At 42.2% G+C, this 23818-nt stretch overlaps 1 protein-coding gene across 1 annotated transcript in view; it reads left to right on the top strand.

The window, feature by feature from the left end:
• Positions 1-575: 575 nt before the first annotated feature.
• Positions 576-23818, top strand: part of WTAP (WT1 associated protein) — a 43252-nt gene continuing 20009 nt past the window's right edge. Inside the window, exons 1-5 of the mRNA XM_075267658.1 lie at positions 576-832; positions 14864-14899; positions 14990-15045; positions 15767-15825; positions 20070-20197. Of these exons, the coding sequence (XP_075123759.1) occupies positions 14870-14899; positions 14990-15045; positions 15767-15825; positions 20070-20197 (273 nt within the window). The 5' untranslated portion in view covers positions 576-832; positions 14864-14869. The remainder of the gene's footprint in view (positions 833-14863; positions 14900-14989; positions 15046-15766; positions 15826-20069; positions 20198-23818) is intronic.

Genomic DNA, 23818 nt, shown 5'->3' with positions numbered 1-23818 from the left:
AGATTCATCAGAAATCTCCAGACGAAAAAGTGTTGCCTGCCTGACTGAAAAATGTAAACCTTACAGACTCCAGTATAGTCAGTAGAGTCCCTTAGGCTCCATTCGTATTTGCTATTTGTAGGGTACGTTTTTTTATTTTTCTGTTCCTCCGACGGTCCAGAGTAACCGAAATCAATACGCAGATGTGACCATAAAGTTACCTATTTTATAGATGACATTTCTTCAAAGTTGGCAATTGCAGACAGCACAAAAACTAAACAAGGTCATATTAAGTCAGCAAAAATACAGCTATGGGAGGAGGAAGCAAGGAAAGTGACCTAAGCAAATATGGTTCCTGCTGGCCCAGCAATTTCACTCAGAAACTTGACAGAGAAGTCTCCCAGAAGGAGGAGGCAGCCGAGTGATATTACTGCAACCCATACACACGGCCCGCGTTCGATTTTTCTCACAAAACAACGCACTGTCTATGCTAATGCTCCACCGAGACCTTGAGGACTTGGCTAACGTTCCGGCAATACGGCGTTTCTGTGGAGGGCCGGGAGGTGTGTCCCTGGGTAACATGGAGGCTGGCTGGAGATTCCTTTTCTCCTCCTACGCCGCCATTTTGTGTCGGACTCGCTACAGAGAAGCAGGAACGCGGAGGTGAAAAAAAAAAAAAAAAGGCAAGAGCGGGAAACAGAGTGTGTGTAATCGAGAGCACGGACCGCGGAGACAGTGGCAGAAGCTTAGGGGACACAAGAGGGCGAACGGCGAGAAACACATAGCCATCAACTTTCCTGAACGGGCGGTGAAAACAGCAGGAGCCGCCCGGACTGCGCAGCTTCGGCTGTAGGTAAGAGTCACCGTACAGTACCGCGGCTGGCCCTGACCCTCGTCCCGCGCTTATGTGAGGAGAGATTGTCAGGAGGCGACGCTTCCTCTTCAGCGTGTGAGGCCCTACATGTTTGTCATGACTGAGTGTTAAAGATGGCGGGGCGGAAGGTTTCGCGGCCTTCACAGCCCTGACCTCGGGTAGGAGGGCGCTTTCAGTGAGTATGGCGCCTCCAAGTCCGGGAGTGAATGTGCTTCATGTGAGAAGGGGCACATTGAGCTGGCGGGGAGAGTGAGAAGTGCGGCCAAGTTTCCCGGCTGTGTGTTCGGGGTTCTGATACGCAGTATGTAAATGTGAAGGCTGCTGGAGAGATGTTTGCAGCCTCGACCCGCATTACCTCTGCCCTCCGTGTATCCTGCCCTCCGTATATTCTTCCCCTGCCCTCTCAGTGTATCCTGCCCTCTCAGTGTATCCTGCCCTAGTGTAACCATTCTGTGCTGTACATGAGGCCCCTCGGGGTTTGTCGAGAATTTACGTTCTTAGTGGGAACATGAGGCCGGCAATACTGGAGTCTTGTACTGGGGCTACTGGCTTGGTGCCATGTGTGGTGAACTAGTAACCATAGGCGTGAATACCAGAATTCCAGTTTTTAGAAAATTTTTGCTCAAACAGTATTTAAGTTTATAAACAAACAGTTTGCAAACCTAAGTAGTCAGGCATCTTTCAGAGTTTTAAGGGTTTTCTAGCTGTGTAAGGTCCAGTTCACATCTGCATTCGGTATTCTGTTCTAGGAGTTTGTTTGGAGACTCCCTGAATGGAAACCTATACGCATACAACAGCGATTACCTGGGAAAACACGTGGACCCTATAGACTATAATTGGGTTCGTGTGGTTTCTGTTCGGTTTCTACATGAAACATGCGGAGAGAAAAGTACTACTTGCAGCGGAACTCACAAGGACCCCATTATAGTCTCTGGAGTACGTGTGTTTTTGCAAGTAACCACTTTTCTATGCATATAGGGTTCCGTTCAGGGGGTCCCCAAGCAGACTTACCAAACGCAGATGTCACCCGGGCCTTAGTGGTGACAGTTTTTTGTCGTCATAGTTGACAGTGCATACAACCACGGGGATGTAGGAACTTTGTATGGTTTGACACTTTTTGTAAACAAGGCCCTGAGTTTATAATCGCCAGGTTATCTGCTCACTGTCCCTGCCTGTGTGTGTCTTTCTGTGCAGGATGATAATCCATACATAGTAAGACCCTGCATGAAAACTGCGGAGAGAAAAGTCCTGCATTTTTCCTAAGGAAACCACACGGACCCTATTATAGTCTATAGGATCCACGTTTCCTATGGTAACCGCTTTTTTATGTGGATTAGGTTTGTTAGGGGGGGTCTCCAAGCGGACCCCCGAACATAAACCCATGCATAGATGTGAACCGGGCCTAAGGAAATCATGGCTGCGTTATTGACAAGTGTCAAACCATAGAAAGTTCCTGCCTTCATAATCCTATTGCTAACCTCTCAAGACTAATGCTGGCACTAATAGTTTACATTTTATCTGTTTTATTTAAAAGCGTTGTCCAGGATTTGATTTTTTTTTTTTTTTTAATAGGGGAGGTGAAAAAAAACAAAAAAAAACAATCACCTGTCTCCGATTCTCCGGTGTCTCCTAGTGCAGTCCTGCAGCTCCATTGTTTCCTTCGGCAGAAGTCCCTGCTGCACGTGACCACTGAGGCCACTGATTGCCCTCAGCAGACGGGACAAGAGACCTCACAGCCAGCAAGGACTTCAAGAAGACAGCTGTGCAGCAGGACTGGACTGCACTAGTAGGACTCCGGAGCATTAGGGACAGGTAAATATGGGAAAAGTTCTTCAATCATAAGTGTTATGTCTAATGATTAGGTTCTGACTGAAAATAATGCAGGGTTGGGTTTCTTATTTACAATCTTTACTTTTGCCACAGCTACTCCTCCAGCCAACTGCAACTTTCTGAATGTGGCACATTTATAATAAGCAATGGCAAAGTCTCTTCCAATGGTGGGGGGAAGATTTGGGGGCTGTGTATCGATACTAGGTACTTTCGATGCTTGACTATAGAGAAGGTTCTATACAGCTCTATGACATCGGAATAGAACTCCACATTGAAGACCATGGGGGATGGATGGCACCTGGATGTTTATGGTCAAAGCTACATCTTTGATGCTAGGTTCACACTAATGTTGGTCTATCCGTTGTTCTGGTCTTCCAAAAGCAGACCACTGAAATAGTGGTTACACATGAAGTCTGGTGGACCCCATTGACTATAATGGGGTCATTCGGGTGTCCATTGTTCTGAAACTGGTGGAGGAAAAAGTCCTCTGTGAAGTTTTTTTTTTTTTTTCTTCTTCTGATTTCAGGTGGACATTGCGAATGGGCTGTCCAATGTAGACTCTAGCAAAGATGTGAACTAAGCTTGATCAGTTCTTGTGCTCACGTTAAGCACCAATATAGTGTTATTGGGTCAAATGGGACATCTCCATTGGAATGATGGGTACATGGCTCTCTCCGGAACACATGATATTGGGTTTGGGCTATAGTTGAGTGTTACCTGTTTTTGCTACAGCAGTTCATCAATAGTGCCCGGGGTTTTGTCTGCATGGTACAACCACACCATCTGACTATGAGATGTTAAAACAATCTGATGTGTGATTTGCTGGGGAACTTGTAGCACACATCAGAGGATAACAATTGATTAACCATATTTTACGGGGCTAATCATTGGGTGGTCACCTACTACCTTTTAAAAAGAAAAACAGGGCGCCGAGCCGACCCTAGTGCAGTAATTTCAATAAATGGAATGGAAATATAAGATGAAAACAGGATGGCCTCTCACCTTGGCAGGTTGTGTGAAATACAACAACCTATAGGCACAATCAAATGGAACATTCAGGAGGGCAGCAGCTGAAAAGGCCGTCAGGAAGACGTGAGGAATTCAGCAAATTAGGACCAGACTCTCCAAAGAGAAGTACAGAGGCAGCGCTCACCCTCACTTGGGTGAGCGCTGCCTCTGTACTTCTCTTTGGAGAGTCTGGTCCTAATTTGCTGAACCTACTACCTTTTGGCATAGAAGCTGTGGTAAAATGGGACAGAAAAATCAATACGGCTGAGGCCTCATGTTTCGGAAAAGCTGTTTTTTTGTTTTGTTTTTTTGGTGTAGATTTTGCTGTGCGCATTTTTTTTTTGTTTTTACAGCCAAGAGTGGCTTCAAAAGGAACTTACAAAACTCCTAGTTTTAGCTAAAGAAAAAAAAAAAAACCTCTGCAAAATCTACAACAAGTAAAGCTGCTTTTCTGCAACATGGGGCTTTAGGCTGAAGGGGTTTTCTGCAGGATCCCAAAGATCAGATGTTTGAAATGGCATTAGACTTCAAGCACCACTTCTGTTTCACAGGTCATTCATTGGTCAACATTGTCTGTTTACATTTCCATCCCATTTAAGTGAAATAGCTGAGCTGCTATACAAAAGTCTAGCTGATTTGCTGTGAAGAGACCACTGTGCTTACCTAAATGACGCAGTGTCTTCAAACTGCTGATTTTTTGGGGTCCTGGGTTTCAGACCTGTTGATCTTCATTGGTGACATGTTTTATGAATAGGACTGTCACAACGGAACATGACTTCAATTGTCTTTGAAGTGGCAGCAGTGCTTGGATGAGCTCCACTTCAGCTGACTTATGGGTGGTGTACCCTTATTGATCAGATATTGATGATCTATCCTAAGTATTGGTCCTAATTTTGTATCTGTCAGAAAACTACCGTATATACTCGAGTATAAGCCGACCCCCCTAATTTTACCACAAAAAACTGGGAAAACTTATTGACTCGAGTATAAGCCTAGGGGGGGGGGGGGGAATGCAGCAGCTACTGGATAATTTTAAAAATTAAAATGGTCGGAGTTTTTGGGTGCAGTAGGTGCTGGGGAAGGGGAGGGGGTGTTTTGGTTGTCTGTCTACCCCTTCCCTGAGCTTGAGGACTGGGTTTTTTTCCCCCTCTTGGAATTCAGCCTGGCGGAATATAGGGGATCTGCAGTGCTCCTATTAACCCCTTCCCGACGGAACAGGAGCACTGCAGATACCCTATATTTAGCCTGGCTATAGTCAGACTGAATTCCAAGTGGGGAGGGGGGGGGGGCAGTCTCAGGGAAGGGGCAGTTAGACAACTTTTTTTTCTAGCTACGGCGTGTACCGTACAGAAAAAATATTTTTATAGATTGGTAGAGCGGGCGTTTTCGGACACAGGGATACCTAACGTGTAGGTGTTTCACAGTATTACTTTTATATGTGTTCTAGGGAAAGGGGGAGTGATTTGAATTTTTTATACTTTATTTTTTTACTTAATTTTTTTTTTTTTTTTTTTGCATTTATTAGAACCTCTAGGGGTCTTGAACCCCAGGGGGTCTGTTCACTAATGCAATGCATTGCAATACATTGCAAAAATCGTCATTTCTTTTGCAGGCTGCATAGAGCAGCCTGCAAAAGAAAGGCAGTGCAGCCAGGGAGCCTTTACAGAGGAGCTGAGGGGAATCCCCGGCTGCCGGAGCTGAAGGGGAACTGTGTTCGGTCACCTGCAAAAGTGATGAGGGGAATCCCTGGCAGACTCGGCTGCCTGGATTTCCCCTCAGCGCTTCTGCTGGCCTTAGTTTCCCTTCAAATCCGACAGCCGAGGTCTTCAGGTCTGCGCTCCTGCCGGGGATCTCTTTCAGCTCCGGCGGCAGATTTCTTCCTTCAGGTACGTGCTCCTGCCGGGGATCCCCCCTTCAGCGCTTCAGTGCCGCATTTGAGAGAGCGGTCGTGTCTGCTCTCTCCTCTCTCCAGGGGCATCTCCACTGTAACTCCGCCATTACCACTGTAAGAGTTACAGTGGGGGTGCAGATTTTAATGAGGACCGCTCTGGAACAGAGCTGTCGCCATTATAGCTACAGACTACGCAGCTACTGTAGTTACAGCCCGGCATCCAGACACCGGGGCGGGTGCCGGGCCTTTTATTTCAAACTACAGAAGGACTTACAGTACTTCTGCTAGAAGGGCCCGGTTCTTCTGCCAGGAACGTGGGGCGATGCTGCAGCCTGGCACCCGCCTCCGTGTCTGTATACCGGGTCTGTAACTACGGTATTACCGTAATGACCCGAATATAAGCCGAGGCAGACTTTTTCAGCCCAAAAACTGGGCTGAAAAACTCGGCTTATACTCGAGTATATACGGTACTTTAAGGCCCCATGGGGCGTCCCGCTGCAGGAAAAAACTCTGCAGCAACGCATCACGGTTCTTCCTGCAGGGCTTTTGCATTTGCTTCAATTATATCTCTAGAGGAACCGCTGGAATTTCCATAGATATGATTGACATGCTGCGATTTCCGAAACCACAGTGGTTTTGGAAATCGCTGTGTGTCTGCACCATGTATTTTACTGCAAACTGAGCATGGGATTCGCTAGAATCCCATCCACTCTGCTGTGACTGTAAAATGCTGCCGTTTACGCCATGTGGGGCCCTGGCCTAAGAATGCATTCTATAGCAACAGAGCTATAGCCATCCCAAACAAAAATAGACAGCCATTACCCTGAGGTTCTGTTTCTATATAACTTCTCTTAACTGAAAGGGGCCACACGGTGGCTCAGTGGCTAGCACTGCAGCCTTGCAGCGCTGGAGTCCTGGTGTTCAAATCCTGCCAAGGGCATAAAACCATCTGCAAGGAGTTTGTATGTTCTCCCCGTGTTTGCTTGGATTTCCATCCCATATTCCAAAAAAGACATACTGATAGGGGAAAAAAATGTACATTGTGAGCTCTATGTGGGGCTCACAATCTACATTAAAAAAAAAATAATAAATAAATAACTTAACTGATTCAATATTCCATGGAAGTCGTCTTGATTTTCCGTCTGAATTTATGATGTTGAGTGTTTTTCTTTGCCTGATCTTCAAGCAGATCATCACATTAAACCATCGCATAGCTTAAGGCTGGATTCACATATGCGTGGAGTCTCCATAGGAGAATCTTCTGTAGATTCTGCTTAAAATCTGCCAGGAGGGCTTTTCTCTCTGCTAGTTTTTATAATGAAATTTGGTAGACCTCATTATATTGTATAGTGGATAACGCTTTATAAGCAGACAGGGTCTCCGTCTTTTGGTTCCCCATGTGGACCCAAACGCTAGTGTGAATCTAGTGTTAAACTTCCTCTTCCATTCATGAAATTCAAATTAAAGTGAGATGGTATTTTTCAATAATTTTTTTTTTGTGTGTGTGCATATGTATCGCAGAGTGCTTTTTATTTCAGCTAGGGCTACATTGCAATGTGTTGCATGACAGCAAGGCTCAAGCTCAGTTTCTGCACGAAAAATGCAGAGGAATGGAATGACCAGAACGCAGATGTGAAGCGGGCCTAAGTTACACACTGTAGATTCTAAGTGTATTGGCTTACAGTCAGTGTTTGCATTCTTGAATACATATAAACATTATTGTTTTCATCAAAGTGTCAATGTAAGACTTGAAATATATACACATTTATAATGCATCTTCATATGTGGATTACCCGATGGTAGCATTATTAGGACTGTCGCATTGGGAGGCCAAACCACTGACTAAAACAATTTTCACAGCCTGACTCCTTCAGGAATGGGTAACAGCCATATTCAGTCAGAAGGTCCTCTAATTCAGGGGTCTCAAATACTCGTTCCCTGAGCTGTAATCTGCGGCCAGCGGTTTTCTCCCTAAACCAGCTTGAAAAGAAGCCCCAACTCTGTTCTAAAGCAGTCACCTCTAGAAGAATTTTTCAATAAATTTGTATTGTATAGAATTTGTCAGGAATGTGGCCCATAAACGTTAAAGATTTTCTTTGTGCAGCCCGTTTGCCCCGGTAAAAGTACCATAAATATGCAACAAACTATGTATCTAATTATGTAATACTAATAAGGGAGTCTGTCATCTTGACAAAGTCTAGATGCAGCCCTTCAAGGTACTGTCATTTAATTTGATACCAACTTTCCTGCGGACAGATTCCCTTTAGAAGTAATGAAACATTTTATTTTGATGTCAGAATATGTAACTTTTTTTTTCTTTTGACTACACCTAAAATTGGTGCTGGCCTTGATTCCAACTTCCACAGCACAGGTTATTAAAGGGAGTCTGTCACCGTCCCCAAGGATACTTAAAGGGATCCTATCATACAAACACATTTTTTTCTTAGTAACACTTCGGAATAGCCTTAAGAAAGGCTATTCGTCTCCTACCTTTCGTTGTCTTCTCCGCGCCACTGTTCCGTAGGAATCCCGGTTCTTGTCGGTATGCAAATTGGTTCTCTCACAGCACTGGGGGTGGGCCCCAGTGCTCAAACAGCACTGGGGGCGTCCCTAATGCTGCCAGAGAACTCTCTCCAGCGCCGCCTCCATCTTCGTCAGGAATGTCCTCTTCATCCGGCGCAAGTCTCAGACTTCTACGCCTCAGGCAGAGCAGCCTGCACATGCCCACAAGCCACAAGAAAATGGCCGCCTACCCAGTATTGTAAGCGGCCATTTTCTCGTGGCCTGTGGGCATGCGCAGGCTGCTCTGCCAGGGCCTGGAAGTCTGAGACCTGCGCAAGGAAGAAGAGGATGAAAATGACATTCCTGACGAAGATGGAGGCGGTGCTGGACAGAGTTCTCTGGCAGCACTGGGGACGCCCCCAGTGCTGGCAGGAGAACTAATTTGCATACCGACAAGAACTGGGATTCCTGCGGAACGGCAGCGCGGAGAAGACAACGAAAGGCTATTCTGACGTGTTACTAAGAAAAAAATGTTTGTATGATAGGATCCCTTTAACAGCTACCACTGTCTTAGAGAACACATTACAGTGATAAACAACATATCTTGATGCGTCATTTTTTTGTTTTGGAGAAAAAAAAATTTAAATGTTATGCAAATGAGGCAGTTGCTACACTGGGGGCGGGCTTTCAGCTCATAGAGCGCTAGTCTTACTGCTTAAGTAGAATGGGTAAAGTCAACATAGTGCAAGGATCAACTCACTGTACAGGCATTTACTTAAGACTTCAAGGTTGTTTTTCTCTAAGTCTAAAAAAGTGTCAAAAACAACATACCTCTGTTATATGTTACTGTAATGTGTTATGTAATACGGTGGGAACAGCCAAAAATGCTGATTTGGGTTGGGGGAGGGGGAATTACCTGATTCAATTGCAGTATGGTGCAGGCTTTATATAAGGAAGCTGCTGTTAATGTAATTTATTAAATGGTTAAAGGATCATGTGTGCTAAACCTTAGCTGTCAGCTGGGGGGTCTTGGTTTTGATTAAGCTCTGGTACAGGTAGTCTGAGACATAACCCCCCATCTCATCATTGGCTCAGACAGCTGCCATGTATGACACAAGTATGTCACGGGGAAACTATTTCCAGTACTGCATGGGCAGAATTATTATACACAAGACAAATGTAAATTGTTATATCAATATGTAAATGAGACAAGGGGGGGATCTAGAACTGTGACCTAAGGTAAGATGTTGCCCCCAAAGTGCTTTTCCTATGATTTGCTTATGAAATAGTGATTTACATGAAAATTGGTCTCCAAAGGGGTTCAACAATGGTGTATTGGGAAACTATAGAGTCACCATACAAGATACTGTACGCAGGTTTATAACTAATTTACTGCTAACAGTCTTCTTTTCAGGCTAAGGCCTCACATTGCAGAACACCTCAGAAACTCCTCCTTTTTTTTTCTGCAGTGTTTTTCATTGCATTTTCAATGTGTTTTTTTTTTTCTTCCCTTATTAAAGCTAGGATTCACTTATACTTTTGTGCTAAATTTGGCTCAACAATCCACAGCAAAATCTGCAACAAAATAAGCAGCTTTTCCGCAATGTTTCCTTAGCTTCTTTTTTTTTTTTTTTTTGCGGTTCACAACGTGGGGCTTCAGTCTGAAGGGGTTTTCTGACCCCTCAGGTGTGTTTCATACTGTCATCAGTATTTCATATATGTGGATCAGGCTGCATCTTGAGCCATATTGTGTCCATTACCTTCTATCTTCCTCCATGAACACGCTACTGTTCGCATAAAGTGTGGTGGAAGCGAAACGTTGAGCTTTGGTCACTATGCTCTTGCTTATGTTGTCGTTCTTGTTAACTTTGGAATTTGCAGTTGCATATTACGTTAGGTTCACACCTCCATTCTGGTCTCCGTTCTGTGGTTTCCATCTTCTGCATTGCAAGAAGACGGAAACCACAGACCGGGTCCGGCGGTGAGCGTTTTATGCTCTCCGCCGCAAAACCGTTTTTTTTTTTTTTTTTTTTTTTTTTTTAAATCCGGACACAGAGTACTGCATGTCCGACTCTGTGTCCGGATTAAAAAACCCGATTTTGCGGCAGAGAGTATAAAACGCTCACCGCCGCTCAGCTTTCTCACCCATTCGAATGAATGGGTGAGAGAGACTCCTACAGGTTTCCGTCTCCTGCTTCTGTTTTATGCAGGAAACGGAAACCTGCAGTACGGACACCTGGGCGCAGATGTGAACGAGCCCTTATAGATGTAACTTCAAGAATCTGATAAATTGTTCATGCTAGAGATACAGATAACTTGTTAGGTATTGTGACAGATTCCAGTTGTCAATAAAAGTGACGGCTAACAAATTTTCAGTTTTGGATGGTGCTGATAGTGTTTTTTGTTTGTTTTTTACATAAAAAAAAACAGTAAATAAAACCATGAGAACTCAAAGCAAGCCCATGTGCAGTTTTTGTCCATTTTATGTAGTTGTAAATTTGCTGCCTTAAACTAAAGCAGGGGTCGGCAACCCCTGGCACGCGTGACAAGAGTGGCACGCGAGGCATATTTTGCTGGCACGGCAGCCAGCCCGTATCCTTCATGCACTAAATTGAGAGAGAGAGCGTCCTTTCAGAAGCTCGGCTAAAGCCGAGGTGTAGGACACGCCCCCTTCCCTCCCTGCCACCAATCAGAGATGAGCCTCTCAGCCTCTCACTACACAGGATAAGGGCTCCCTGGACCTGCTGCTACATGTGAGGAGGAGCTCCTGCCGTCTGCAGCCCTGAGGAGAGGAAGCAAAGTGAAAGCAAACACAACACCAGGTACGTGTGTTACTAGCTATTCTTATTACTGTCAGGCATTTGGGGTTATTACTTTAGTTTTAGTAACTCCATGTGCCTCACATTAATAGCAGTTAACCCCATCATATCCCTCATATTAACCCCTGTGTGGCTCACATAAGGGTTACTGATGTGTGAGACACATGGGGGTACTAATAAAGGACCTATATAATGAAGATGTTCACTTATTACCTCTATACGTCTCACATATCAGTATCCCTTATGTAAAGCACACAGTTGGTTAATGTGAGGGACATGATGGGGTTAACTGCTATTAATATGAGTTACTAAGCTGTAATATACATGACCAGACTTTTTATCCACAACTTTGGATAAGAGTACAGACCTATACATTTCAATTGACCCATATATACAGCAATTTTTTGTGGCTGTGTATCTGGGCCAAAATGTCCGGTTTTTAAAATCGGACACAGAGTACTGCATGTCCGACTCTGTGTCCGATTTAAAGAAAACTGTTTTGCGGCGGAGAGCATCAAACGCTCACCGACGCTCACGACCTGCAGGTTTCCGTCTCCTGCCTCTGTTTTGTGCAGGAAACGGAAACCTGCAGAACGGAGACCGGGCGCAGATGTGAACGAGCCCTTAGGCTCAGAAAAACGCAGCAAAATATTCAACAAAAAAGCTGTGTTCTCACAACATGGGGGCCTCAGCCTTAGGCTAAAGCCCCACGTTGCAGAAACAGCTTTTTTTTTTTGTTGCAAATTTTGCTGTGTTTTTTGAGCCGAAGCCTGGAGTAGATTGAGCAGGAGGGAGACATATAAGAAGCTTCCTATATATTTCCCGTTCCTTTTCTAGCCATTCTTGGCTTTGATGGAAAAAAAACCGCAGCTAAATCTGCAACAAAAAAAAAGCTGCATTTTTGTAATGTGGGGCCTCAGCCTTGGTGTGATTCTATTGGGTGGTGACACTGTAACTGGATGCAATTATAGCCAAATCCAGTTCCTGGGCACCAGTTCGGCCACTTTGGTGTAAGTGTGACACCCATTAATTCCTGGCTGGGGTTTTGCGGTTACTGCACCGCCAGGAACTAAAAGTGACTGAAATTAATCTGTGTTTCACTTACAGAAAACTGAAGGGCCAAGGGACTGGATGGAGCATACAGGTACATTGTGTGTCGGCTCTTTACAGGTATGACCTTACTCTGCTCCCAGTCACATATATTACCACTAATTGTGGGTTACATATGTTACATTGCTTCTAATGGAAAAGCACATGTGTCTCCAGGAAAATAGTAGTAAGCGCATGTGGCTGGGAGCACAGTATGACAGCACCCCTATGTTGTGGTTTGTGCTATATGACTTTAGTGTAGGTGTCATCAGCTTTACAATTATTGCCCGGCACTCCGAGGACCTCATCTTTGATTTTTTTATTTAAATCGGCACGCCGAACAAAAAAGGTTGCCTACCCCTGAACTAAAGCATTTTCAGAACAAGGATCTATAATCCATAATATCAGAGGCCAGTTTCCTGTTTATGCTGGGATGCTCCCTCTTCCACAGTTTGGTCTCTCTGTAACCCCTTCCCCATCTGACTTTTTTTTGTTTTTTCTTACTTTTGAGTCCCTGCCCTCCAAAAGCCATAATTTTTCAGATTTTTTTTTCTATTCTTCTGTACACAGTATGAGGGATTATTTTGAAGGGCAAATTGTACTACTTAATAGTACCATTTAATATTTTTAATATTCCATACCGCACTTCAGGCTTATTTACTCAACACAGGGCTCTGTTTAAAAAGCTGCTGATCCATGTAGTCCCTTGTTCTCATGGATCATGTAAACACAGTCAGGGGGGCATTCACACTTGTGCCTGCGTCCGCACCCAAAATGTTTTCCCTGCGGAGAGGCTGCATACAGACACCGGCGATTTGCTTTTAAAATCCATTGAAATGAATGGGTTTTAAAACTGACCGCCAAGAAGCCGTCCCCTGTCCAGTTTCTCTGGGGCTGAGGATGGATACCCAGCGGAATAAGACAGGGTGGACACGGTTGCAAGTGTGAACGCCCCCTCAGAGAGGAGGAAACTCAAAGGGAGAGAATATGAGGCCTGTGAGGTAGCTTAGTCAGAAGACAGTAGTTGCATCTGCAATTTACTTTTGTAATTGCTTCATGGTACAAAATTTAAGTATGATATGGCAGCTGAACATGCTAAAGTAGGCGTGTGTTCATTACAGCAAGGCTGGACAGATTTGAAACAGAAAAAGACCAGGCTATGTGAGGGACTTCCTCTGTCTTCTCCTAGTTGGTTTACTGTAGATAATTCTGCTGTTAAGTCAAGAGTCAGGCCTGGTTCACATCTACGATCGGTATTCCATTCGGGGAGTACACTTGGGGACACCACCACCACATTAAAAAAGCAGTTAGCTAAGAAACCACACAGACTCCATAGAATATGTGGTCAGTGTGTTTTCCAAGCGGAAAGAAAAGTGCTACTTGCAGTCCTCAAGTGGACTCCCCGAATGGAATACTGAACGCAGATGTGAACCAGGCCTTAACCACAGCAGAAGAGTCATCTTTGCACAGAAAAATAATGGAAAAAAAACAAATAGAAATGTAAGTTTAGTCAACAAGTTATTTGGTTACTGTTATGGTGGGTGTTAAGTATGTTCATCTTTTGACTTAAAAAGAATTAAGCAAAAAACAAATTGGCCAAAAAAAGTTTGATGACCCCTGATGTAGTGTATATGGATGCTTAGTGGTGGCTGGGTTGAGCGACAGTGAGTATGTGACTTTTTTTTTTCTTTTTTTTTTTGCCAGTAAAACTAGTTTTATTCTAAATAAAATGACAGATTACAGCCCGTGTATTTTTCCACATAATTTTGTTTTTAGATCAGCTTATTTCTTTGCATTGCAGCAGCCATGAAGCACACCCACCATGTCAATTCAGGCATGTATGACCATCTAATATGGCTACTGTGCAGAGGAATTTACGTTACAGCAGAAAATGCCTTTGTGCACCAAATTTTACCTGCAGACAATCATAACACAGGCCGAGACTGAAAATGTCATTCTCACCCAAAAGAGGGGCAGTTTCAGAAGACTGGATCTCTTGCTGGCACTTTGCATATTTATAAATAGATAGACATGTGATTTGTCAGTGTGTTAGCTCTAGATTTCTTTTTAGCTAGTCACGCGTGTGTATTATCACGGGTCCATGTAGGGTCATGTCACATGTAAAATGGAGTTAAAATGATTGCTAGCATTTAATATGCTTTCAACAGAAATGTTGCAGAATCCTCTTTAAAGATGCAGGTCTTGAGCGCAAAATGCAACGTGCCCTCTTCCTGGGTTCCCTAGTGATCCTCCCGTATCCCTACACTTCATTATCAAAGTAAGGACAAGATGGAGTAGCAGTGTGCATGCTTCATATAGGTCCTTTATTAAAGAGGACCTTTCACCACCTCTACCAATTCAAGTTCTTACTATCTGTTAATGGGCGCTGCTCCACTGATTCCAACATAGTTGGAATTTATTTTTCTCTAGCCCCAGCCATTCCCAGGCAACAAGTGCTGTTAGTTGTTAGTGCGGCTAGGCTCTGCAATGTCAGAAGGGCAGTGTGAGGCCTGGGAATGTGATTCTCTATTCATAGGGAGCCATTATCAGAGCTCAGTCATACCCCTTTGTCTGCTTCTGCCTGACATCACCCTCCTGACTGTATGGAGCCTAAATAGCATATTAGGCAACAAAATTAACAGCATTAATGCTCAGAAATGGTGGTGGCTAGAGAAAATTCCCCATGATTCCCTCCTTTTTCTAGGGAATAGGAATCTTTTATTCACGGAAATACATTTTAAAAAAATTGACAATAAAAGCTATTTTTTTTTCTTCTGCCTTTATGACTACTCATATACTGAATGTATGCTTTAAATATATTAATAAACAATACAATCATTTAAAATGCCTTTTTTTTTCCCTCCACCTTAGGTCACAATGACCAACGAAGAACCACTTCCAAAAAAGGTTAGCCCCATAAATCTATTTAAAAGTTAACTCATGAAAGTTTTTTATTTATTTCTATAAATATAATACTGTGTGTTTGGCTTTGTGCAGGTTCGCCTTAGTGAAGCAGATTTCAAAGTTTTGCCAAGGGAAGAACTACTTCAAAGGTATTAAAAAACAAAAAAAACCAAACATGTATATAAGAAATACTGACCCAGATTTACTTTGTCTGAAAATACGCCAGATTTGTCACATTGGCTGATGCCGGATGATAAATCTGGTGTATTAGACTGTTCACGTTTTGTTCACCATCTTTTAGTTGGCTTTATTTGAAAACAGAATTTTACAACACAATTTTGACAAATTTAATTCATGTCCTCTTTCTTTTCTGAGAATCTGTATCTACATGCCTGGCAAGTCCGCGGGTAGCCACTTTAAGTGGATTAAGTTTCTGTTTGGAGGGGGTCCCCAAGTGGACCTCCTAAATGGGAATCCAAACGCAGGTGTGAATGTAGCATAAGAATTGTAGCCCAAAGTACATGCTCCAAGATGTGTCACATTTACACCAGTGTCTGTTTGCAATCACCATAGTAAATCTGGGCCAATGTGTGTTGTGTTGGGTTTATTATGGTCAATTTAAGAAAAAAATTTTCATTTGGTTGAATATATTCCAAAGCTATAATTCAGGAATTAAAGGGAGTCTGTCTTACTAAACCAGTAACACTGATAGGTCAGGCTCACCTGAATGTATCTACCTGTATTGCTGGCTTGATATTTAATTCACCCAGGTAATAGGCTCCCTTTAAGAACCTGATATGTGATTTAATCGTGTTGGAAAAAAAAAAATTTTTCTCTCCATCTTGGTAAAACCTTTTTCTCCTGTTTTAGGTGGAAGCAATATGAAGCTTATGTTCAAGCTCTTGAGAACAAATACACTGATTTGAATTGTAAGTCTGTTTTCAGAACATTATCTAATTACTGTTCTATTTTAATTTATATATCCAGAGCTGCTTGTAATGTAATTGTAACAAAACTTGCTTGTGGAAATACATCCTAACGCTGGGTTCACACCAGCGTTCGGCAGTCCGTTATCAGGTTTCTGTCTTCTGCATGCAGAAGAAGGAAACCTGTCATGCCGAGTCCATCCGTAAGTGCCGGTGAGCGTTTTATTCTCTCTGCGGCAAAGCTGTTTTTTTCTAAACCGAACACAGAGTACTGCATGTCCGACTCTGTTTCCAGTTTAAAAAAAAAACAACAAAAAACCGGTTTTGCCACGGAGAGCATAAAACGCTCACGGCCGGACACTGTTCAAACTCATTCAAATGAATGGGTTTGAAAGATGCCGGCAGGTTTCTGTCTCCTGCCCAGTTTTGTGCAGGAAACTGAAACCTGCAGAACGGACTTCCGGGCACAGATGTGAACGAGCCCATAATTCATTATTTTTCTGAAGTGTATGGAACTACAAGTGGAATTAATGCTTATCACTTTGTGTTAAAAATATTATGACTGTAAACAGATGTTTTTGTGAGGCCACCTTGAATTGGACAAAGCTGCGCAACCCAGTACAGTGAAGTGTTGTATGGAACAGACTATTCAGGAAACCTGAAAAACCTGAAACCATATTACGAGTAATCATTGATAGATTTGTTCTTTTAGGGATCCCATACACATTGCAGCTGGGAAGTGGTATCTACACATCACTTGCCACATTATATACTTGATAAATGTCATATCCTGACTTAAATAAAAAAAAAAAAAAAAAAGGCCAACCCATTGAAGCCTTCACTGTCAGTGAGGTCCTATTCATGTAAAAGTCTGGGAAAAGAGCCTTTGGGTTTCATGTTAGACATAAGTACAGGCCCCAGAGATGGGGCCTGCAACTGTCAGATAGTTATGGCACATCCTTTGCATATGCCACAAATGTCTTATGTGGGAAATCTCCTTTTACAATGATCCCAATTTCAGTGGGTAGTGTTATACAAGCATCTGCCATATCTAGGTTCCTCATACTGCCAGACACGGTTTTTCTACTGTTATCTCTTCGAGGCATTTTCAAGTTCTGCAGTGAGTAGTGAAGCAGAGGATAGGTTGTTTTTTATGCACCATATGCTTTAATACATTGTGGCCTGCCGTTGCTTGGACGGCTTTGTGACTGATGCTTGGTTAACACTAGCTTTGGCTATCCACTGGCGGACCAGAACAATGAACAGCTGGACTTCTGAATGGTGGCTAAATATAAAGCGGACCCCATTGATTATAATGGGATTAGTTAGGTGTCTGATTTTAAACTGAAATCGGCGGATGAAAAAGCCATGCGTGTGGGACTTTCATCTGAAAATTTCAGGCAGACATTGGGATGCAATTGTATACATAGTTTGTGTGTGTGGTTTTTTTTTTTTTTTTGTTTTGTCTTTTCTCTCCCTTCTGAGTCTTCCACTTGTAGACTACATGGCTGTGTTCTTGCTTTTATGCTCTTATTTGCTAGGGGTGTGGTGTTTGAAAAATGGATATGGATAACCACATTTTTGCCCATTTAGGATATTTAGTAAGAGCGACTAGATATTTCTAGGTAGACCAACTTGAGCATTGATTCTCCTCGGAGAGTTCGCCACATAAGGTGTACTCGTGTTTTTTACATGAGTCTTCAACTGACTGTATATTAGGGTTCCAAACTCCTAGTGAAATGCTGCTAGTCAAAAATAAATAAATAAAAATTTGAACAGAGTCAAACTTTAGGGTACAGATATGTATGATGTATATAAGATGTATGCTTTACTAATTTATATTAAGAGATCAGTACTGATGTCGCCTTCTATGGAGCCTCACCTCCTTGTTAGTACAATCGTCTTCATTGATCGCAAAATGATTCTGTCCTAAACATGGTCACTGATAAGTACAACCCCTGCTGAAAACCACTGCTCATGGGAAGCCAGCACATGCTTGTTGTTTTATGTAATAAAAACTACAGTGTTTCTGGGTGCAGTGTTACATCTAGCCATCCTAGATGTAATGTATTATTAATGAGAGCGGTCTCTCAATGAAAAATAGGACCCAATCATCCCCCTTTACCACCAGTAAAAGGGGCTGCTATAGGGACTGACAGGTCATTGACACTGCATCCCATGTGTGGACAGGAAGTCAGTTTTTCTATTCATTCCTGTGTGAGTCTAATTGAAATAAGTGGTGAAACTGAATTCCTGTAACAATTAGATGCTTCTAAGGAAGTTGTCACAGTTGAGGAACTAAAGGGACTGGATAACTAAGGCCCCGTTCACACGGGGCAAGAGGGGGCGGATTTTGGTGCGGAATCCACGTCATAATCCGCCCCTTCACAATGGTGGTCTATGTAGACCGCTAGCGTTCTTTTTTTCTTCAGGCTGATTCAGCCACTGCGTCCACCTCGCGGCAGCACGCTCCAGGCTAGGCCCATTCACTTGGGCCTACGCCAGACCAGAGTGCCGTGACTGTCGGAAGTTGCAGCAGGCGGATTTTGGCCATATTCTGACGCAGCTTCCCGTGTCACAATCAGGACCTAAATTCGCCATCTGCGCCCCGTGTGAACGGAGCCTAAAAATCATCAATTAGAAGATTGACTTTGCTACAATTCACATCTGGTACCAGAGAATACAAATGTTTGTCTCACTACTACTTAAAGGTCATACAGAGATTCTGGAAGATTTTAAGCAGTAGACTTTCATCGACCAAAAATGAATGGCTGGTAATGATGCGATGACATTATTTGCAGCAGCCCATTGTTACTGTTGAAAGTGGGATCATTTATCCAAAACTTTCATCATAAATGTCATCTAAAAATCTAAGCTGTGTGTGTAGCCTAAAACAGTTTTTCAGTTCCACCTTTTAAAGGGGTTATGCAGCTATGGACATTTATAGTTCAATCAATGGGGCATGATCCAGAGGGCCCCCAGTGATCAAGGGACACTCCTTGTGAGGCTCTTAGATGAGCGACGGTCTACTCACTTTTATGGAGCTGCAGACACTGTATAGCACTCCCGAGAAATAAGTGTCTATAGCGGCACAACTAACACTTATTTGCTTTGTTATAACTGTAATTTTAATAGAATTTTACAAATTGTACAAAAGAACAAGAAAAACACAAAAGAAAAAAATGGAATTATACAGCATATAGGAATCAACCAAGAAGTACCCCAGACACTGGTTACAAAAATATGTCACCGAGCACAACGGACATGGGGGAGGGGGGACAACAGAGGAAAGGCAAGGAGAGAGGGATGAGAGACCGTAAAGGATATGAGTACCAGATTGATTGGAAGGCTTCCACGGTGTTGTTGAGAGTGGCAGTGAAGTCTTCCAAACTACGTACGTCTTTAATTCGAACCACAAGAGCAGGGCTCGTGGGAGGGTGTACACTTTTCCAATGGAGAGCCAGAAGTATTTTGGCAGAGGTATAAGAACTGATTAGAAGTCTTTTTACGAAGGTGTCGGGACGGTAGATTAAGCAAGTAAATGAGTGGGTCTAGCAGGATATGGTGAAGAAAGAGAACGCATTAGTCAATACCTTAACCTCTGTATAGAAAGTACAGATTAAAGAGACACAACCCCAGAAGATGTGATATAACGTGCCTTTCACAGAAAGGAATCTCCAGCAGACCGTGGGAACACTGGGGTTGAGGGTGTGCAGCAGAACCGGGCCATGGTGGCACAACTGCTGTATACCTTATGATGCTAGGTCAGACTCCACATCGTGGCAGAGATCAATTAATGTTTTATAATATCAAAGGAATTATCCCAAAATATAAAAATAAGTAGCATGCAGAAAATATTTATAGCATAGCATACCAACCATTACTTTCTTGTCCAATCCATCTCTAGTGGTCCTTGCCATCTGTTTTCCTGCTGCAGTGAGTTTACACCTGAGTCACTGGCCTCAGTGGCTGAGCTTCCAAAATATAAACTGAAATTTCATTGATATCTCCTGAACTAGGGAATTTATTGACAAAGCTGAAAGAGTGCTGAACCATGTAAAATACATGAACTGAAGGGAAAAAAATAAATACTGAAAGTGTGCTGAGTTCTTCTCAATGTCAACTTTGTAATGGTATATAACACTGCACATCTTAGAGGACACGAAAGATCCTCCTTAAGTTATTCTACAGAGAGCTTTATTTTCAAATTACTGTTGTCTTATGTTTCTTTGAACTTCTGTCCACAGCTAACGATGTGACTGGACTTAGAGAATCTGAAGAAAAACTAAAACAGCAGCAGCAAGAGTCTGCCAGAAGGGAGAACATATTAGTCATGAGACTGGCGACTAAGGAGCAGGAGATGCAGGAATGCACGGTTAGTTCAACTCTTCAGTTAGTCTAAATATTACAGTGTTTTTATTTAGCACTATTCACAGGATGCTGTAATGTGGGGGGTGGGGAGGGTTTGTGTGTTAGGCTAGGTTCAGATCTGCTTCAGAGTCTCCAGTACAGGTCCATTAGAAAATGCCTGATGAAAAAACTGCAAGCTCTACTTTTTAGTCCGAGTTCAGTTAAAATAATTGGACACCCAATGGGGACTCCATGATGGTCAGTGTCCAGGATCCCTCTTTCTTCATTTGTGTCATTACAGATCTGCAGCATTCTGTTTATATTTCAGCTCTGTCCTATCTAAAATTAATGGAGCTGCAGTGTAGTAGTAATAATAATAGTAATAAATTTTATTTATATAGCACCAACATATTCTGCAGCGCTGTACAATTTGTAGGGTTCAAATATAGACAGAAAGATACATTACAAAGAAATAGTCACTTCACACAATGGGACTGAGAGCCCTGCTCGCAAGAGCTTACAATCTATGAGGCAGAAGGGGTGTAAACAGCTCATTTACAAATGTTGCTTTTTGTGGAACGTAAAAAGCCCCTTTTCAGTCTGACAACACCATTCATAATCAGCATGATATTTTATGATGTCCGAGTTATAAACTATTTTCATATAACAAAAACTGAAATGGAAACCCATGGCAATTATTATATAATATGAATTGTTCTTTTTAATTACATATACAGACATAAATGGATATAAACAACAAGGAAGATACATCAAAAGTGCACATCAAGGAAGGTGGTATAGAGCAGTAATGATTAAGCGATCATAGACTCACCCACTATAATGGAGTACATAATGATGGGAACAAGCAAGTAGATACAATAAAATACACATAAGTATATATAATAATAATAATAATCAATCATATATATATATATATATATATATATATATATATATATATATATACATATATACACTCACACACATAGTAATAGGCCTGAGAGAATAAGCTACCAAATATTTGCGACCCCCCCCCCCCCCCCCCCTTCCCATACAAACCCACCTTGACTAAACGTGCGTTGGGGCATCTTCCATCTCTGTGTGTTTGTATAGGCGTCATAAATATTTGGTGGTTACATATTCTCTCCTGCCTAATTATTTGTTTGTATAATAATACATTTTATAGATGTATTTCTATAGTTTTACACTTTGTGCTTGTTCACATCATTATGTACACATCCGTTATAGCGGTTGAGTTTAACTTCCCTTAATCATTACTGTTGCCTTCCTTGATGTATTCTTTTTATGTGGTATCTTCCTTACCCCCTTGTTGTTTATCTATTTATGACTGTATATAGAATTGTTCTTTTTATGTTGTTTTGGTTTCCTTTTTTGTGTTGTTATATGTGAGTGACCCACAGCTTTGCTGCGTTCTGCATGTCACCAGCCCTGTTTTCTTTGGTTTGTTTAGACTATTTTCACGTCTCCATTTCTGTTCAGGTGTTTAAGGCAAAAAAAATATTGCAGAATGTGTCTAATGCTGGGTTCACACCAGCGTTCGGGTCTCTGCTTTCAGTTTCCAGCTTCTGCATGCAGGACTTTGTGCTTTGGTAGTAAAGTATTTTATATAGAAATTGACAAGGAATGTTTTGCCGTGTAGATTTGACTTTAGATTTGTAGCGCGTGAATTCCCTTTGCATGGCTTTATAAATGTACAACTTTTCTCTGCATAATCTGAGTGAGCTGCTGGTCCCTGGTGTGACGTTGCCCTTTGTTGTCACTTCCTACATTATTCCTGCATAATAGCAACTGGAAGCAGAGAAGAAATAGAGAACGAGGGGAAAAGAGATTTTGATATTACAAAGTTTCATTTTATATAAAATTATATATTTATTTATAATTGGTTTTCCATGTTACTATATTAAATGGAAAAATAATTACTATATGTTGCAATTTTCACTTTGGCCACTAATAATATACTAACACTTGCCAATTCCATAGAGGTTTCCTTTACAGTAGTCGCTTCATTTACATCATAGACCAGACAGATAACATTATAGCACTGTAGCATTATAGCGCTAAACAATAACAACTCTATAATCATTACAATAGCAGATAACCGCTCCATAGATAACACCACTTAACATGTGTCCATCATTGCATCCACTAGTGACTATACATGATGGCACAACTTACCTAGTCCCTTCCTTGCAGAGAGCATGCCTGCGAATCTCCCATAGAACTCAGTGAGGTCACACTATTGCTGCTTATGTCTATGACTATGCTGTAAGCAGAGCAGATGAAGAAGTCAAGACATTGGCCTCCATAATCCTGTACAATTAGAAAATAAAAACAGATAAGGAAAAAAGTGGTCTTTACACTATCTGATTTTAAGAAAAGAAAAAAAATTTAAAAATGGTATGTACTGCCTACAGATAATACAGAAGATTTCGTATTCAGAGTATGTCTTGAGACTTCAGGTTCCAGTTACAAAATTTTTTTTGTCCTTTTTGAAGCAGAGTGGTTTTTGCATCATAAGGCCTGTTTTACACAAAAGTGGTATGAACATGTTACAAATGTCCTGGACTAACCACAACTTGCTGATCTGTAGATTTATTGTTCAGTGTGAACGTACCCACATTGGGTAGAAGTCTTGAGTTCCCTTAAAGGGGTTTTCCGGGCAAATTTTATTTTTTTTTTAATTTTTTTGTCTACTGGTGCTATTAATGGGTTAATAAATGTACCTATATACTTTTTAGTGGTTTTTTTTAGTGTTTTCTGGGGGCCCCAAGTATCTCCTACTTTTGTTTACCTCCTTCTGCTTCCTGCTATGTAACTTCCTAATCCCTCTCTCCACTCCCCCCCCCCCCATCTAGCTATCCTTCCTATCTTAGCTATCTTATATGTCCTACCCTACCTACTCAGCCCAACCCCCGATCCATATTACATACTTACCCTCCATGGCTGCTTCCTGTGACACGGCCTCTTCTCCTATACTGTGACTCTGATGAGTCACCTCTACTGTGCATGCGTAGACACACAGTAGAGGTGATTTACTGGCAGCAGTGTGTGCGCAGACTGCTAGGAGAAGAGCACGTACCTTGCCAGTACAGGAGGAGGACCCGTTTCGTCGGAAGAAGCTGTGGATGGGTAAGTAGGAGTATAAATGGATGGGAGGAGTAGTAGTGACAATCTGTTTCTGGAAATGGGGAAACAGATTGTCACCAGATTATCAGAAAATGTCCCTGGGGCAGTCACATGACCACCCCAGGGATATGGTTAGAAATATAAATTTTTTTATTATTATTATTAATGTTGTTTAGAAAAGTAGGAGGTTGTTTAGATTAGTGTAGGGTTTTTAACCCCTTCCCGCCGATGGCATTTTTTGATTTTCGTTTTTGACTCCCCTCCTTCTAAACCCCATAACTTTTTTATTTCTCCGCTCCCAGAGCCATATGAGGTCTTAATTTTTGCGGGACAAATTTTTCTTCATGATGCCACCATTAATTATTCTGTATAATGTACTGGGAAGCAGGAAAAAAATTCAGAATGGGGTGGATTTGAAGAAAAAATGCATTTCTGCGACATTCTTACAGGCTTTGGTTTTACGGCGTTCACTGTGCAGCCAAAATGACATGTCCCCTAT

This window comes from Leptodactylus fuscus, chromosome 3 (assembly GCF_031893055.1).
Source record: "Leptodactylus fuscus isolate aLepFus1 chromosome 3, aLepFus1.hap2, whole genome shotgun sequence".
NCBI classification, from domain to species: domain Eukaryota; kingdom Metazoa; phylum Chordata; class Amphibia; order Anura; family Leptodactylidae; genus Leptodactylus; species Leptodactylus fuscus.
Note: the sequence above shows the minus strand (reverse complement) of the source record. Positions and strands in the feature narration are given on the sequence as shown.